The sequence below is a fragment of the Anopheles funestus genome, chromosome 3RL (genome assembly GCF_943734845.2).
Source record: "Anopheles funestus chromosome 3RL, idAnoFuneDA-416_04, whole genome shotgun sequence".
Classification (NCBI taxonomy): domain Eukaryota; kingdom Metazoa; phylum Arthropoda; class Insecta; order Diptera; family Culicidae; genus Anopheles; species Anopheles funestus.
The window spans coordinates 67033436-67049042 of NC_064599.1; the positions used below are offsets into that span (position 1 = coordinate 67033436).

At 43.2% G+C, this 15607-nt stretch overlaps 1 protein-coding gene across 6 annotated transcripts in view; it reads left to right on the forward strand.

Annotated features, from left to right (window-relative positions):
- Nucleotides 1-15464, forward strand: part of LOC125772389 (catenin delta-2) — a 36449-nt gene extending 20985 nt beyond the window's left edge. For all 6 annotated transcript variants that reach the window (XM_049444068.1, XM_049444071.1, XM_049444072.1 and 3 more), the window contains 3 exons: nucleotides 7932-10067; nucleotides 10146-10964; nucleotides 11026-15464. In XM_049444068.1, coding sequence (XP_049300025.1) covers nucleotides 8033-10067; nucleotides 10146-10964; nucleotides 11026-11033 — 2862 coding nt within the window. In that variant the 5' untranslated portion in view covers nucleotides 7932-8032 and the 3' untranslated portion in view covers nucleotides 11034-15464. The remainder of the gene's footprint in view (nucleotides 1-7931; nucleotides 10068-10145; nucleotides 10965-11025) is intronic.
- The last annotated feature ends 143 nt before the right edge of the window (nucleotides 15465-15607 follow it).

The following is a 15607-nucleotide window of genomic DNA, read 5'->3' on the forward strand; positions in this document are numbered from 1 at the left end:
GTTATTTGGTTGCCTGTGTGCACATTCAATGCCCAGAGGTGACCCTTCAGAAATACCCTTTTTTTATTTGCCACCACCCAAATAGTCTTCGCACAGAGTCCCTTTGGCCGACCAGGGCACATTATGCGCACCACACCGTGTCGATTGTTGTCACGGTTAGTAAATAAAGCTTGATAGTTAAATGGTTCTGCGGTGTTACGGCCGGGGTACATCTTATCTGCTTTGCACAACTGCTCCACATATTGAGTCATTTCGTCGACATACTAATAATGTATAAAGCAATCACTAACACGTCTGCTGGAAGACGATGTGTGAAAAGATCATTTTTAAATTTATCAAACAACAATGTTTTTCTAGAAATTTTATTACCTTTTGACTCCGATATTCATATTTGAACGTGCTATTAAAAAGGTAAACTAAAAAACTTGGTAATCGAACAAATATTAACTAAAACAAAAACAAGTCATGGTGAGAGTATGACTCAGAGTTACTTGAATGTAACATTTTCGGTAACTCATTGCGAATACCTCATGGCACGGAATTTATAATTAACATTCGGGATGGCAACAAGCAGTTACAGTTTTGCAACTTTTAAAAAACTTAAGGACCGAATTTCATACTAAAAAAACTTGAAACTCAAATGTAACGCTCTGTAATGCCTCTTATTTCTTCACTCTTTACTTCAAGAGGACATCTGTAATAAAAGATTTTGTTTTCATTTCGTATGTTTTTGGTCTTAAATGATTTAAAATAGTAGTGTGCTTACTATCAAAGTCTATTCGTGATTGAAATTGGGCCATTTTAAATTAGAATCTCAATCGACATATTTCCTACCATCCACTGAAGGTGGAGAACAACTTGGTGTTCCAAGTTGGAACTCCAAAAGCGTGGAACTCCACGAGCGTCCTTCAATAGCTTAAATTACTGTTAGGTTTAGGCGGTTTTTTTTGTTACTGTTTGATGGTCAAACCGTGAATCTATCGGCGGACTCGGTTGTTAGAATGTATCGACCTTTGCGTATATATCTATTTTTGAGCTTTTTCCAACACACTTTTTCATCGCTTTTTCACGGTTGTGAGTTTTATGGCAGAAAACGCATCACATTTGAAGTGTGCTTCCGGTGGACGATAGGCCGCCACACTGAAATAGAGGCAATCAGCTGTATTTGTGTGCCACACACAATTGAACAGAATTAAAATTTTGACAAACACGAACCACCTCCAGTGCCCGTGAGCCACCCGTGGCGAAGGAAGAGTTATTTTCGATGAAAGCGAAATCTTTGTCATTGGTTCAATTTCGATTGGTCCCAACAAAAAACGTAACAACGGCCAACGGGTTTTTGAGTTCAACGCATAAATCTTCGGGCTTTTTTGTTGTTGTTTGACGAATGCCAAAAGTGTTATGCTCTATTGTTATTCATTAGCCGGAAGTGCAGCAGTAAGCATGTTTTACTTCCCGCGCCAGTCATAAATCATCAGCTATGAAACCTGAGCGCGCTCATTTGGCATAAAGTTTGGATGGCGTTCCTTTTTTTTTGCAATCTCAAAAACTCCAATCCAAAATCGGCTCTTTGCGTCACGGCATTCGCGGGTGGAGAGAGAGAGAGAATGCAAATTATGAAACAAAATCACACCCGGATGACAGTATCAGCAATAAAAAAATGGAAGCACCGAGAAACGGCTTTGTCTCCGCACAAATACAGTAAGCGTCAAACAACCAAAACGCATTTTACCTACCGTGGCGCAATTTTCCACCCTTGCAGCAAACCCTTCACACACACCCCGCCGGGGGAAGGGGGAGGTTGCATTTATTATGTTCCGTTCGAGCGATTTCTGGTTGAATAATTGATTTTAGTCGCGCTGCCAACGCACAGGACAGGAAATTCGATAAAGCGCATCAAGCGGCTCACACTGACGCAGCCTTTTGGAGGCTTTATGATAAATTATTACTTACACTCGAAGCCATGCTGCGTAAAAAGCTGTGTGATGAGATTTAGGAAATGCAAAACTGTCCACTTGTTACCGTTTATCCATTCACGCACACACACAGGACAAAAATGTTTCGGTGAGTTTGCGTTCAAAACGGTGGAAATGCACCTTAAAACTTATAATTGGACGTAAAGTGTGGTCTACGGCCTAAGTAGATTTTCTATAAAATAATTTAAAAACTTAAATACTGTGTGCACTTTCCGGTCAAATCAATGCACCCCATGGGTGTGGGAAAAGTTTTGCTGTTGGAAAGTATGCAACCGTGCGTCGTCCATCTTGTTCCAACATTTTTGTTAATTGATCCTACCGGTAATAGGTTTTCTAGAAGTTCGGTTAAAGATAGTTTGGATGACTTTGTCACTAGGCGACGGAGCAAAACACAAAACGCTAGTAATTAAAATATTGTTGGAAGTCGTAGCCCAGTCCACTTTTGGCAGCAGGTGCTGTTTAGTGATGGGTAAATTTTCAATTTTCCTGGAGTCGGAGTAATCCAACTCCGAGCCATTCCGGAGTAACTCCGGAGTAATTATCCCTGCAACTGATTCCGCAGTGCACTCCGGAGTTGAATCTGGAGTAAAAACTGCGGAGTAAACTTCGGAGTATCTCTGGAGTAATCACTCCAGAATAACTCCGGAGTTATTCTGGAGTAATCCGCAGTAATTACTCCGGAGTTATTCCGGAGTTAAATCCGGATTATCACTTCGATCAGATTATACCCCGATTATCGGAGTAATCACTTCGGAGTATACCCCCGTTTTTATACGTCAGAGTCGGAATGGATTCATGAATCCATTCCGGAGTTCCCATCACTAGTGCTGTTGGTGTTGGCATTTTCTATTGAATCCTTTCCAGCTTACAGGACCGGCAGGACCGAATACGTTGGATGTAGATGACTTCTGTTGTGTGAAATGCATTACAAAATCGATCGAGTCCCGAGTTTGAAACTCTGCTCCGCACACCTCGAGCGCCTCTTGGTCAGGGAATGCTTCCACAACAAATGTGGTAGTGTTGCACCTGCGAGTGAGATGAAAGAGTAATAAACCACAACATTTCATAACCTAGCAACTATTTAATTATAGCTTGAATTAGTTTCTAATTGGATCGTACTTGAATGCCGTGTGCGCTGTGTGATTGTGTTTCGATTGAAGGATTAATTTCGGTCGTGTGAATGTACACAACTCCGACCTCCCCACCCCCCGGTACTAGACGGATGGTGTAGAACAACTAAACTGAGGCACAGATCCTAGTCATGTCGTCCTCCAGTTTCTAATCTCTCTCCCTCTCTTTCCTCATCATAACATCAGCGTTTTGTAGTTGGGAGTTCTGGCGCGGATGGAAACTTTTCATTCTCCCCCGTGGTGGTGGTGGTGGTGGTGGTGGGATGATGGTTTTCCACCACTTTTACCCAGTGTCGCACTCGAATAGCTCCAATAGTTTTGATAGTACCGTCCCTCTGTAGTAAAAAGGAGGGGTGTAGAAACTTCGTAATGAATATCTGCTCTAATTGCTTTTTCTTCCTCTTCCTGGAGTCTGCACCCAATGTCTGCGTGTGTGTGTGGGTGGTCGTCGGCGGGTAATGAATTGAAGAAGAATTTCCCAAGAAATGTTCAAGTGCACCATTATAGTGTACCATACATACCACTACCATGCGTCCAACTGGATGGATGTGTTCACCATTCCTTTCACCAGGCCAAAACTCTTTGCCAAAACCATCACACAAACCACTCTGTTATCGATGGTGTTCGGCGTTTGAAGTGGTTGTCGGTTTTGGTACAAAACCAACGGTAAAGGCAAACTCTAAAGGACGTTTCGGTCCCATACAACGGTCGTTTAATCAAATTTTATTCCAAAGACGCGCGTGCAAAAGGTAATGTTGCCCGGCTGCCCTTAAAGTGGTTTTTGTTCAAAAGTTCTTGTAAATATGTATGCAAATTTTCCAAGAAATCATACTCGTTGGAAAACTAATTATTAGTACTATTATAAAAAGTGATAGGAAAAATGTTGTAGTAATAATTCTTAGAAGTTTTAATTGACCAAACATAAATGTTATTACATAAATTCCATCACTTTCCCAAAAGAAAACCATGCTTCTAATACTGTACACTGGTGGAAGTAAATATAGACATTTTTTTTAAATATTATTTGCTTATTATTCGAATAATTTATTCCAAAGGCTAGTAAAGAATCAAGATAGTAGCAAAATACTACTTTCTGTTGTAGTCTTGTTTGATCACAATAAATAGATAATTTAGGTCATATAAAACTCCAAACATAAAATCACTTTGATTTAATCGCCTCAAAGTGGATGAGAAATGAAGAATCCTAAATGGGTTTTTTTAAATGATGTTATTATTAGTAGCAAGTGATATAATAAAAAACATACTAAGCTGGAGAACAATATTCTGTAAACTCTCATTAACTTTGCTCCGGAAGGTCAAATATATTGTTCAGGAAAAAATAAATACAACAAAAATATTAAAATAATCTTATAATTGGTATGCAATTTACCAATAATAAAATGTTAAATAATATAATTAGCACGGATTTCTCCCAGAAATTGAAAAAAATCTTGTGGTTTTGTATTTATTTCCACCTGTGTACCCGTCACTGAATGAAACTTTTCACACCAAGTTGTGAAACCATTCGCACTTTTTTGTTAATGCCACTTTGTATAAGATGTTGCATGTTATTACGTGCATGTATAATCAATTCTTACACCATTTTCTGTACTGCCGTCAATGGACGCGAAACGTAATAATATCTAATTTTAGTAAAAGGATACGTACGTACGCAAAACTCTCACTCTCTCCATCTATCTCTCTGTGTTTTGCGTCATCCTTATTGTTTTGTTTTGTGCATCCCTCTACTGTTGATGGTACTAAATTAGTATGAATTCAAGAAGACACTTGGCTCACGTGTGGGAAAAATGAGCTTCCTTTCTCGAGCGCCACTCTCACCCGGCGTGCATATGTTTATGTTGCTCCATCATCCATCTACTACAAATTTACTTCTACTCACTACTCTACCTATTTACGTCAGTTTAAAATGGTCCTTCGTTAGCAGGGTTGCAGCAACGAAAAAAAGAAAAAGGTGGAAATGGCCTCTTATATAGCAGCGTCGGTAAATTTACGTTCGTCTAATGGGTTGTGATGAAGTTCGGAAAATATTTCACCAACCCGTATTAGCTACTAAAGGAGAGGGTTCGCGGTTACTGTGAAAGATGACGCAGTTATTAAGGAAGAACACAACGTACAGAGCATCCTCCCCGGTTTTGGCATTCACCAGGAAGAAACATATCCTGACAAGGAGGGAACTTCCTTTTTCCCTTCTTTTATTTTGGGTTTGGAAAAACTCCTCCCATGACACACGAATTGAGGAGTAACAGGGGATTTTATACCAGTTAAGCGATGGGACAGTGTAAGCCCGACAGTATGGCGCGTACTACGGTTTTTGGGGGAAAGATAAGAACAAATTCCCTTACCACACGACGATATACGTTTCGAGGCTGCTGGGTATCGTCTTTTTTTGGGGGGAAGTTCTTCGTATGCGCTTTATCTTCCTTGTTTCTAGCTGCAGCAGTGTAGTTTTCCCGATGCAGCAGAGAAATAACGGGAAGAAAGAAAGAGGAAAAAAATGTCCCAAAAATGAAACCAACGCCGGTCGGTGAGTCAGCACCGATGAAATGTGACAGAAAGAATGTTAACAGAGGGAAATGAAAATGGTACGCAAGATGGGTTCGCTGGGTGGACACATACACACACATAAATCCTATATGCGATAGGGAATCGTTTCAACCTGCCCTTCACATTCGCCCGTGTTTGGTAAAGTAACGAGACACCCGTACAACACGACACAATCGCACTTGACACTCTTCTTAGGGCGCTCGGTGACATGATGATAAGTCTTGCTTCTTCTTTTTTTTTTGTTTCGTCTATACCGTCTGGTGCCCGGTTTCCTTTACGTAGTGATGAATTTACACGAGTGGTTCCAGTGTGGGGAAGTACCACCGCATCCTATCCACCCCATCGTTGGGTACTGCTAATCCGGCCCTGGCTTGGTTTATGCCACAAGGATGGACGACTGTCATATTCTGGATTCTACTATCCACGGTGATGGAAGGATCCACATCTACCAGCTCCTCCCCGGTGACGATGACGATAGCATGTAATTAGCGCTAAATGAAAGCGCTGGATAATGAGTGCAAGCATGCACCGACCGTGTCGAATGTACAAGGCGCGAGGGCGACCCGATGGGCAAATATTTGTGTGTGGCGGGGTTTTTTTTGTTTCTTTTTTGATTTTTATTGCATGGTGGACAAGACTTTTTTCCGCTATTTGTGACACCATCTTGAAGCGGAGCAAATGGAGAGGACATCATTTCGTCCGAAATGAACGGAATAAATGTAATGGATGCTAACATACAATAGGGATAAAAAGGAGAGTACACACAATTGATGATATAGGTACGCGATCGCTCCGAATGTCGGAATACAGGACTCAGAGGTCTGTTTCTCAAGTGTCCAATGGGGAAGAGATGAATCTTACGAATGTAATTAAAAATTTTACTAGAGGGAAATGGGTACGTACAAGCTTTAAAGCTGTTGTAGTATAAGCTTATACAGAGAAAAAATATATTTGGATATACGGTAAGAAATGGATATATGTTAGGTAGCGTTTCTGAATATGTATAATTACTTATCAGGCGTCATAAGCTCCTTACGTCTCGGTGGTGCATGTGATAAACGGCGCCAGTCCACACGGCCGGACCGGGTTCAAATCCCATCCGGACCGTTCCCCCGTAGCAAGGACTGACTATCCGGCTACGTGGTAAAAATAAGTCTAGTAAGCCAGAAATGGCCGGCGTGACCTGTAAGGTCGTTAAAAGCCAAGAAGAGAGAGAGAGAGAGCGTTTTCGAATATGTATAATTATTTATCAGGCGTCATAACCTCCTGTCGTCCGTTTAATCGCACACGATCGATCATTTTTTATGACAAGCACAAACCCACCGAAGTCAAATCTTATTCTCTGCTCAATTGTGAAGTCATCCTATAACTCAAAGACCTTGTACACGCACGTCCTGATTTGTCTTTTGTCTCATCTGGAGATAAAAAAAAACCTTTTAAACAGCATTCTTAGGAATGCGTCTAAGTTCATGTCTAAGAGGTGTATTTCATTACTGGACCTAGTTACCTGGGACGTAGAGGTTCTATATAATTCCAGACTCTAGAAAGACCAGTTGGCATCCCAGCTCGTATGTCTGAATGTCTCATATGAAAATTGAGACAACTTTTAAGTCAAAATAGGGGAATTACTTCTAAGGTACAACAATCTCCTTTTATGTGCATTACTCAATTCTTCAACTTGAGATTTTTAACCGTTTGCCCGATTCTCTGAGAAGAACCTCCTACGTAAAAGAGCCGTAATCCAATGATGTTTAAGTGACATTCTCGGAGCCCTTGGAGAATCTAATATCTTAGAATTTCGGATTGTGTCCTATCTAATCCCAGATTGAATAGTATACAGACTAGGTCTTCCCATTAACCTCGAGATTCCGAAAGAACTCATTGCGTCAATGTTTTTATCCAGGTTACTCTATCGCATACGTTTTTGAAATCGATAAAGCGCAGATAGGAGTGAAGCTGTTGCTCCGCAATCTTCTTCAGGATTTGCCACGTGGTGAATATGGCTATCGTTCAGTAGATACAGTTTATCGTCACCGGTGTTAATTTTATCGTGACAGATAAGATACTGCCAGTTAGCGATGTATTGTAAAATATGTTTGTTTGTTTATGCGAAACGATATATGGGCGATAAAGTAAGAAGTACAATATACAAAACACAAGTTTTGATGGGTTCAACCAAACTATTAAGCAGATTTGCATCAAAATTTATCAAATTTGTGAAAAATATGTTAACTGTTTTGTTTACTTCTTTCTTTTTTAGATTCCCAGTGGACAGGCAGCAATAGACGAGTGATAGACGACGGTGTCCAATACTTTAAACTGGCGTGGTTGAAACACAGCAAACGACTATAATCACCATCAATGCATAGTGAGGATGATCTAATTGCTCGAGCACACAACCAGCAAACGACACAGCAAATCACGACCATTACGAAGGTCGTCCGCGAGGTGAAGCAGTTGGGACCGGATGCTGGACAACCGTTCGACTATGTAGCAATGCCTCTAGACATGGGAACCGACGGACAACCAATCGACTACGTGTCGATGCCGATGGGTATGTACACGACCCGGACGCAGTACTTGAACTTCAACCATATGGACCAGCCGGAACAGATGGTGGGCGGTCCGCCTCAATCGCATCTGCCGCCGGGCGCGAAAGTAATGGGCGGAGGCGGTGGATCAGGCGTACCCGTGTCAATGGGAGGCGGTGGTGGTGTTGGTGGCGGCCAGGGACACTATCAGGATTATGAGCATTACGGGCAGTACACGGACGCTGGGTACGATCTCGGACAGGCGGCACACCATCCGGCGCACGCACAGTCATATCTCGGCGAGTATCAGATGAACGATCGCTCGAACACACCGCACACATCGAGCGAGAACAGTGAATCCTCCATTCCCATGCCGATGAGCGTACCGCAGATGGGCAATCCATCGGCGAACCTGATGGGTGGCCCCGGTGGCTATCTGCAGGGACAGTACGACGAGATGGGTGAATACGTGATCGCACCCTCGCAGGGCGGACCGGTCGATCGGCTCTATCCCGACAATCCGTCGGCGATGGTATACGGGTACGTGTCGACACCGCCGTACGGTACGATCAGTTCCCACATGGATCCTAACGGTGGTGTCGAGCCGACGTACGCGACGAAGCAGCAGCTCGCGTATGAAGCCGCCAGCGCGCAGCAACGGGCCGGCGGCGGTGTGGTAGGAAACGTAGCCCCGGATGGTTCGTGTTACTACGACGGGGATGACGATCTGCACCAGCAGCTATCGAACCTGCAGATACATAATCACGTGTTTTTACAGCACATAATCACCTCGCCGGGTGGGAACAATCGGCCAGGTGTGAGCGGTACCGCCAACGGTGGTGGTGGCGGCGGTGTGCCGGACGGTAGTGGTGGGGTGGTAGATATGGACGAGCAGCGTCAGATGAAGTGGCGCGATCCCAATCTCACCGAGGTGATCGGTTTCCTCAGCCATCCGAACAACGCAATCAAGGCGAATGCGGCCGCCTATCTGCAGCATCTGTGCTATATGGACGACCCGAACAAGCAGCGGACACGTACGCTTGGCGGTATCCCGCCGCTGGTGAAGCTGCTCGGGCACGAAAGTCCCGACGTCTTTCGGAATGCGTGCGGCGCCCTGCGGAATCTATCGTACGGGCGGCAAAACGACGAAAACAAACGTGCAATTAATGCGGCTGGCGGTATCCAGGCGCTGATACATCTGCTGCGCCGGACGGCCGAGTCCGACATCAAGGAGCTGGTGACGGGTATCATCTGGAACATGTCGTCCTGTGAGGACCTGAAGCGCTTCATCATCGATGATGCCGTCGTGGTGATCGTATCGTACATTATAATTCCTCATTCGGGCTGGGACCCTACCAATCCGGGCGAAACGTGCTGGAGCACGGTGTTCCGCAACGCGTCCGGCATCCTGCGGAACGTCAGCTCGGCTGGCGAGTACGCACGGAAGAAGTTGCGCGAGTGCGAAGGTTTGGTCGATTCGCTGCTGTACGTAATAAGGATAGCGATCGAGAAATCGAACATCGGCAACAAGATCGTGGAGAACTGTGTGTGCATACTGCGCAACCTTTCGTACCGGTGCCAGGAGGTGGAAGATCCAAACTATGACAAAAATCCAATCCCACACCATGGTTCCGATGGTGGTGTCAGTGGTGGATCGCACAGTGGTAGCGGTGGTGGTGCGATCGTAGTGAGCGCCGCCTCTTCCAAGGGTGAAAATTTGGGCTGCTTCGGGGCGAGTAAAAAGAAAAAGGAACAGCAGGCAGCAGCTGCCGCTGCCCAGCAGCTGGCTGCCGCCGATAAGGACCACTCGAGTGCCAACGGTGATCCGGCACGAATGGCGTACAAAAACACTGCTCACTACAAAGGTACGATTTATGGCGGGTTCTTGAATTTGTTCGTTTAACTGTAATGTGGTTTTTTTATTTTAATCTCTCGTTTTTTAGGAGCCGAACAGCTGTGGCAACCAGACGTTGTACATTCTTATCTTGCCTTACTGCAGAGCTGTTCGAATCCGGAAACGCTTGAGGCGGCGGCCGGTGCGCTGCAGAATCTGGCCGCCTGTTACTGGCAGCCGAGCATAGAGATCCGGGCGACCGTGCGCAAGGAGAAGGGTTTGCCAATCCTGGTCGAGCTGCTGCGCATGGAGGTGGACCGGGTGGTGTGCGCGGTAGCGACGGCCCTACGCAACCTAGCAATCGACCAAAGAAACAAGGAGCTGATCGGGAAGTACGCAATGCGCGATCTGGTGCAGAAGCTTCCATCGGGGAATCCGCAATGCGACCAAGGCACGTCCGACGACACGATAGCGGCCGTGCTGGCCACGCTGAACGAGGTGATCAAGAAGAATGCGGAGTTTGCGCGATCGCTGCTGGATGCGGGCGGTGTCGAGCGGCTGATGAATATGTCGCGGCAAAAGTCGAAATATACGCCGCGCGTACTAAAGTTTGCCAGCCAGCTGCTGTTCACGATGTGGCAGCATCAGGATCTGCGCGACGTTTACAAAAAGCACGGCTGGAAGGAGCAGGACTTTGTGACGAAAACGATAGCGTCGCGAAATCTCAACAGCAGCAATGGTGGCGCTGGTGGCAGTTACAGCGACAACTCGCCTAACTCCCCGAACAACACCCTCAACCGTCCGATGGCATCGCAGAGCGGTACCAGGTACGAGGATCGCACCATGAAACGCCAGCAGGGTTCCTCGTCGGCGAACAATGGTGGCCAGGCCATGTCTTTACCTCCGGGCGATGGCACCATCAAAATGGGTACGTGTTAACGAAATAGACCTTCGATGGATAGGTACTGACTGTCGTTTCACTTTCACAGGAAGATGAATGAACGTGCTATCTGCCACCGAGTACTGATAGCTCTAATTGTGAAGATATCGCATTTAAGAAGACGCATGCCACCAACCGTAATCTCCACCGTCAGATTACGGTTTAGAATCGAAAGCAGGAAAGACATATTAATGTGCACACACACACACAAAGGTGACGATTGTTGATGCCACCCAAAAAGGAGTTCCGTAGTAGCAGTAGCAGCAGCAGCAGCGCGTGTGAATATAGCCGCAACTTCACCAAGCATCTCTGCCGGCTAATAATGAAGCGGAGACACGTGGAGATGGATAGTAGAAGTATTGTTTTCGTTCATTGCACTGGCTTCCAAAATTCTCTTTCTCTCTCTCTTTCTCTCTCTCTCTCTTGACAAACACACGCGCACACAACCAGTAAGCGACAACACACTCCTGTTCCAATATTCTTCTTCATTATTAACCTCAAAGTATAGCTGACATCCATTTGTCACACCACTAGTAGGTAGCCTATAGACAGTCATAGAAGACGATAATAGTGTACAGGAAAAAAAACGAAATGCGGATAATATTTGTAGTTGTTGCTCTTCCCCCGGATTGGTTTCTGCAATATTCGTTTTAGTGTGACAAGCAGCAGTATGGGATGTTACTGTTACACTTGGTGTGGGACACATGGAATTGTGGAATAGAATCGTGATCGCGTTTGTGCGATCACACGGAATCACCTAGCCGTGTTTTTAATGGTGCTCATTTGGGTTGTTGGAAAAAAAAATTAAATTATTATTTTTTTCTCATACCTTCAAACTAAAAGGTAATTGCAAAAAACAAATCTTAAACTATCCCGTAAAGAAAATAATTTGCTAAACTGTCCATTTAAAACACACTCTAGCAAATTGCTGGGTAAATCACATTGCACATGCTCCTTTCTTCTTCAGCGGGAATATATTCGAGAGGAATAAATGCCAATGCAATTACTTAGCTGTGCACCCACCTCCACGTCGTCCTGTTTACTGATGAATTTTCATTTTGATTCAATCGCATAAAAATCTATGTATATACTGTCGGCGAAATGGTGTGAAAAACCATACTACCAACAGTATATTTCCGTTATTGTTCTAGTGTGACGTTGATACACACTAAAGACAAGGTTTTACCACCAATTGTTTTGTACCGTGAAATTCCATCCGATAAAAACCGAGATTCATCAATCCACCTCCATTGGTCTCATACTCTATATTTTTGTTCTTAACATCGATTGTCTTATCGCAAATAAAGCGTAGCAAATGAAATGAAACACCGACAAATCTTTTACACGGATGTGAAGCAAATTGATTATTAAAGAATTCTACAAAAACTACAAAACATATAGTGCAGGTAATAAGCTAAGTTTACCGCCCATTAACATTACCATTATCTTACCTACTACCCCCTTGTGCAAATGCGAACAGGAGAGCATTCAACAAAACCCAACTGTTGAGTGCTTTGTGCGCTCGCGAAGAACTGAACATTGGTGTCATTGTGCAACCTCAAACTATGTTTAAAAAACATTCCTCAGTAGAAGCAGCGAAACGGAAGCGAACGATCGCGTACGATTAGTGTCGATTTTTTGGATCTCTAACGCATTACGGCGTGTGCCTGTCTCGCGGGCATAAATGAGTACGGGTCGGGGAGGACACACACACACAGTATAGTAGGTGCAGCATAGTGCGAGGAATGGAATGACTAAAAGAAAAGGGGACGAGCAAATCGGATAAAAGCATGACGCATCATTCTATCAGGCACTTGGAACATTAAAATAATCATTCAAGTCATTTAACGAAACGTACATCTCTTAGCGGCAAACACAAGGATCAATGTAACTCACGTAAAGCGAAGACATATTTATCATCATTACTGCATACGTATAAATTGAACCCATTTTCCGTAGTCCACCGTTGTGCACGGTTTTTTTTGCACGGGGTAATTAAGCAAAGAGAATTGCTAATAACAACAAAACACACGCGGTGGTTTGGCGGGGAAATGCACGCATTCCAAACTGAAAATAGAACGCAACATAAACACACACTATTTATTATAGGCATATTTGCACTTCGACAGTATAAAACCCGAAACCCAAAAACACGCCGAATCCCCCGAAGAAGCATTAAACAAAATTATTCCCTTTTTCTTTCCGTCGTATTGTCTCTGTATATGTACAGCTCCGTTCTCCGGGGATACTGAGCTCCGAAAGCTCGTAGTTGTTTGAGAGCACTTACAACCTGGGGTGGCATGTATATGGGTGTATGACTTGTGTATGACACCATATATATATATAAAACGAACACCGTAATGCATCCATTTCAATCCATTTTACTTCCTCGCTCTCGAAATTAGTACGATGTAACGATTGATGAGATGGCACAGGAGGAAACAAAAACACTATACTAGCTCAAAAGTAAATATATATACACACACACATATATTGCGACAGCAAGTAATGGAATATTTGGCAATGTACTAAATACTGTCGTGTAAAAGGGGGAAAACAAAGGTATAGGATAAACGAAGAAAAAAAACTCTAGTAGCTCATATACAAAATTCAACCATAGGACATAACAAGGCACCTGATGTCGCGTCTCCTACACTTGACTGTTAGCGAAAAAAAAAAAATCACGATCATTGATACTGAAAAGGCACATAATCACACCCCCCTCACTATTATTGGTTTATAGTGCTTTTAATTTGGTACATTTTATAGATAACCATTTGCAACAACAAAAAAAAAAACGCTCGCGCGCCTCGGTGCTTAAAATCGTACATTCTCCCCTCACTCGCTCACACACACTCCGAATCACATAACATCGTACAGCAAAGCAAGTAGAGAAAGTGGAAGAGTTAAAGTAAAAGTAAGCAAACACACGAAAAACGAAAAAAAAAAAACAAACAACAAAACAGGATAATCTTGCAAATGCAAATGGAAATGAAATTTCTTCGAACGATTTCTTCGCTCCTTCACAATTGAATCGAATCTGAATGTAGAATATTGATATAAAATTACCAAACTCATACAAGAAACGAAAAAAACAAAACGGCAGAAGTAGCGCGAGGACAGGCATGTGTTAAAAGTGTGCAGAGAGAAATGGGATCTGCATGAAATTGATGAACAAACTCCAATACATAAGGTAACAAGAATCGGGGGAACTCTTAGCTCATGCATGAAACCAATACCCACGCTGTGAAACAAAATATTGACTAGGAATACATAAACTACATTATATCTGCAAAAAAACATGGGAAGCGTAACAAGCTGAAAAGTGAAAACAAGAAAACAAAAGCATAACCATACAAAAACACACAGACAAAAAAAACGGTAGAAAAAATGTTAGATTAGGAGTAATTATACAAATAACACAAAACCAGAATGCAGGAACCTACGGTAAAGCGAAAGCAGAACATAAGAAAGAGGATAAGCTAATGGGACAACAAGGAAAAACAAAACACGGGCAAAGCGGCTTGTTTCCCCTTAGGTGGGAAACACCGTCAGTTATTCGTGCTCAGCGCTCAAAACCTGTGCATAGCATCAACATCTCACAGAATCCTTTTTGGGAGAGAAGCTCCCGGGGAAGTCGCGAAAACATACATTTAAACATTACACGATTTTACGGTCAATTTTATCATATAAAAATATACACGACAATGCAGCTAATAACCCGCGCGCTCTAGCCTAGTCCGGAAACAGTGGGCCACGCAGTAGAGGCCGATCATACCGATCAATCCCTCAAGAAAATGGGGGTGGGAGGATTATTATAACGTGCGTTGAGAATGAGCTGAGTAAGGAATCGGGTAATGGAGCGCAAAAGATCGGATCGGATTGGAATATGATGCCATACAAAACGAGGTAAGGAAGTGAAGAAACGTCGCAATGTCTAAATGTGGTTGGCAGATAATTTAGTCGGATTATTACTTCCGTTTCAAGAATTCCATTTTTTTAGTTTCACAAAATCATGCATCTTACAATATTGGGAGTTAATTTATACCTTTTTTTAATGCTGCCGTCGTAAGTGGTTTTCTTTTCTACGAAGAACAACATACTAAAGCAAATGAGAAAGGGATTACACGTAAAACATAAATACGGTGATTGAAAGAAGTGAAAAAAAACACAGAAAATGGAAGAAAAGAAATAGTAAACAAAATAGACGAATATAAAAAGACAGAAGAAACGAACCGTGGACAGTAGGAGCGGAGGAGAAGCGTAATGAAAAGAGAGTGAGGGGTTTTATACGACTTAATCCCCAATTAGTAATCTAATGAAAAACAAGTTAAACGATAGCACATGACAGGGTAATGACAGCGGATTGACGCATAACCGATAGCCAGCGGTGTGCGTGTGTCTGTTTGTGTGTGTGTGTAACAACACATGTGTAGCTGAATTATTGCAATTCCATCTAATATACTTAATTATTATCTCAACCGTAAATCGTGGTCGGTGTGTGATGGTCACTGCTGCTGATTTTGGCACTATTTTGTATTTTGCTCTTCCGTTGGATGGTTTTATATACTAAGATGTGTAGTTATGATATATACGTTTATGTACTGTGCGTAAAATTGTTTATTTTATTT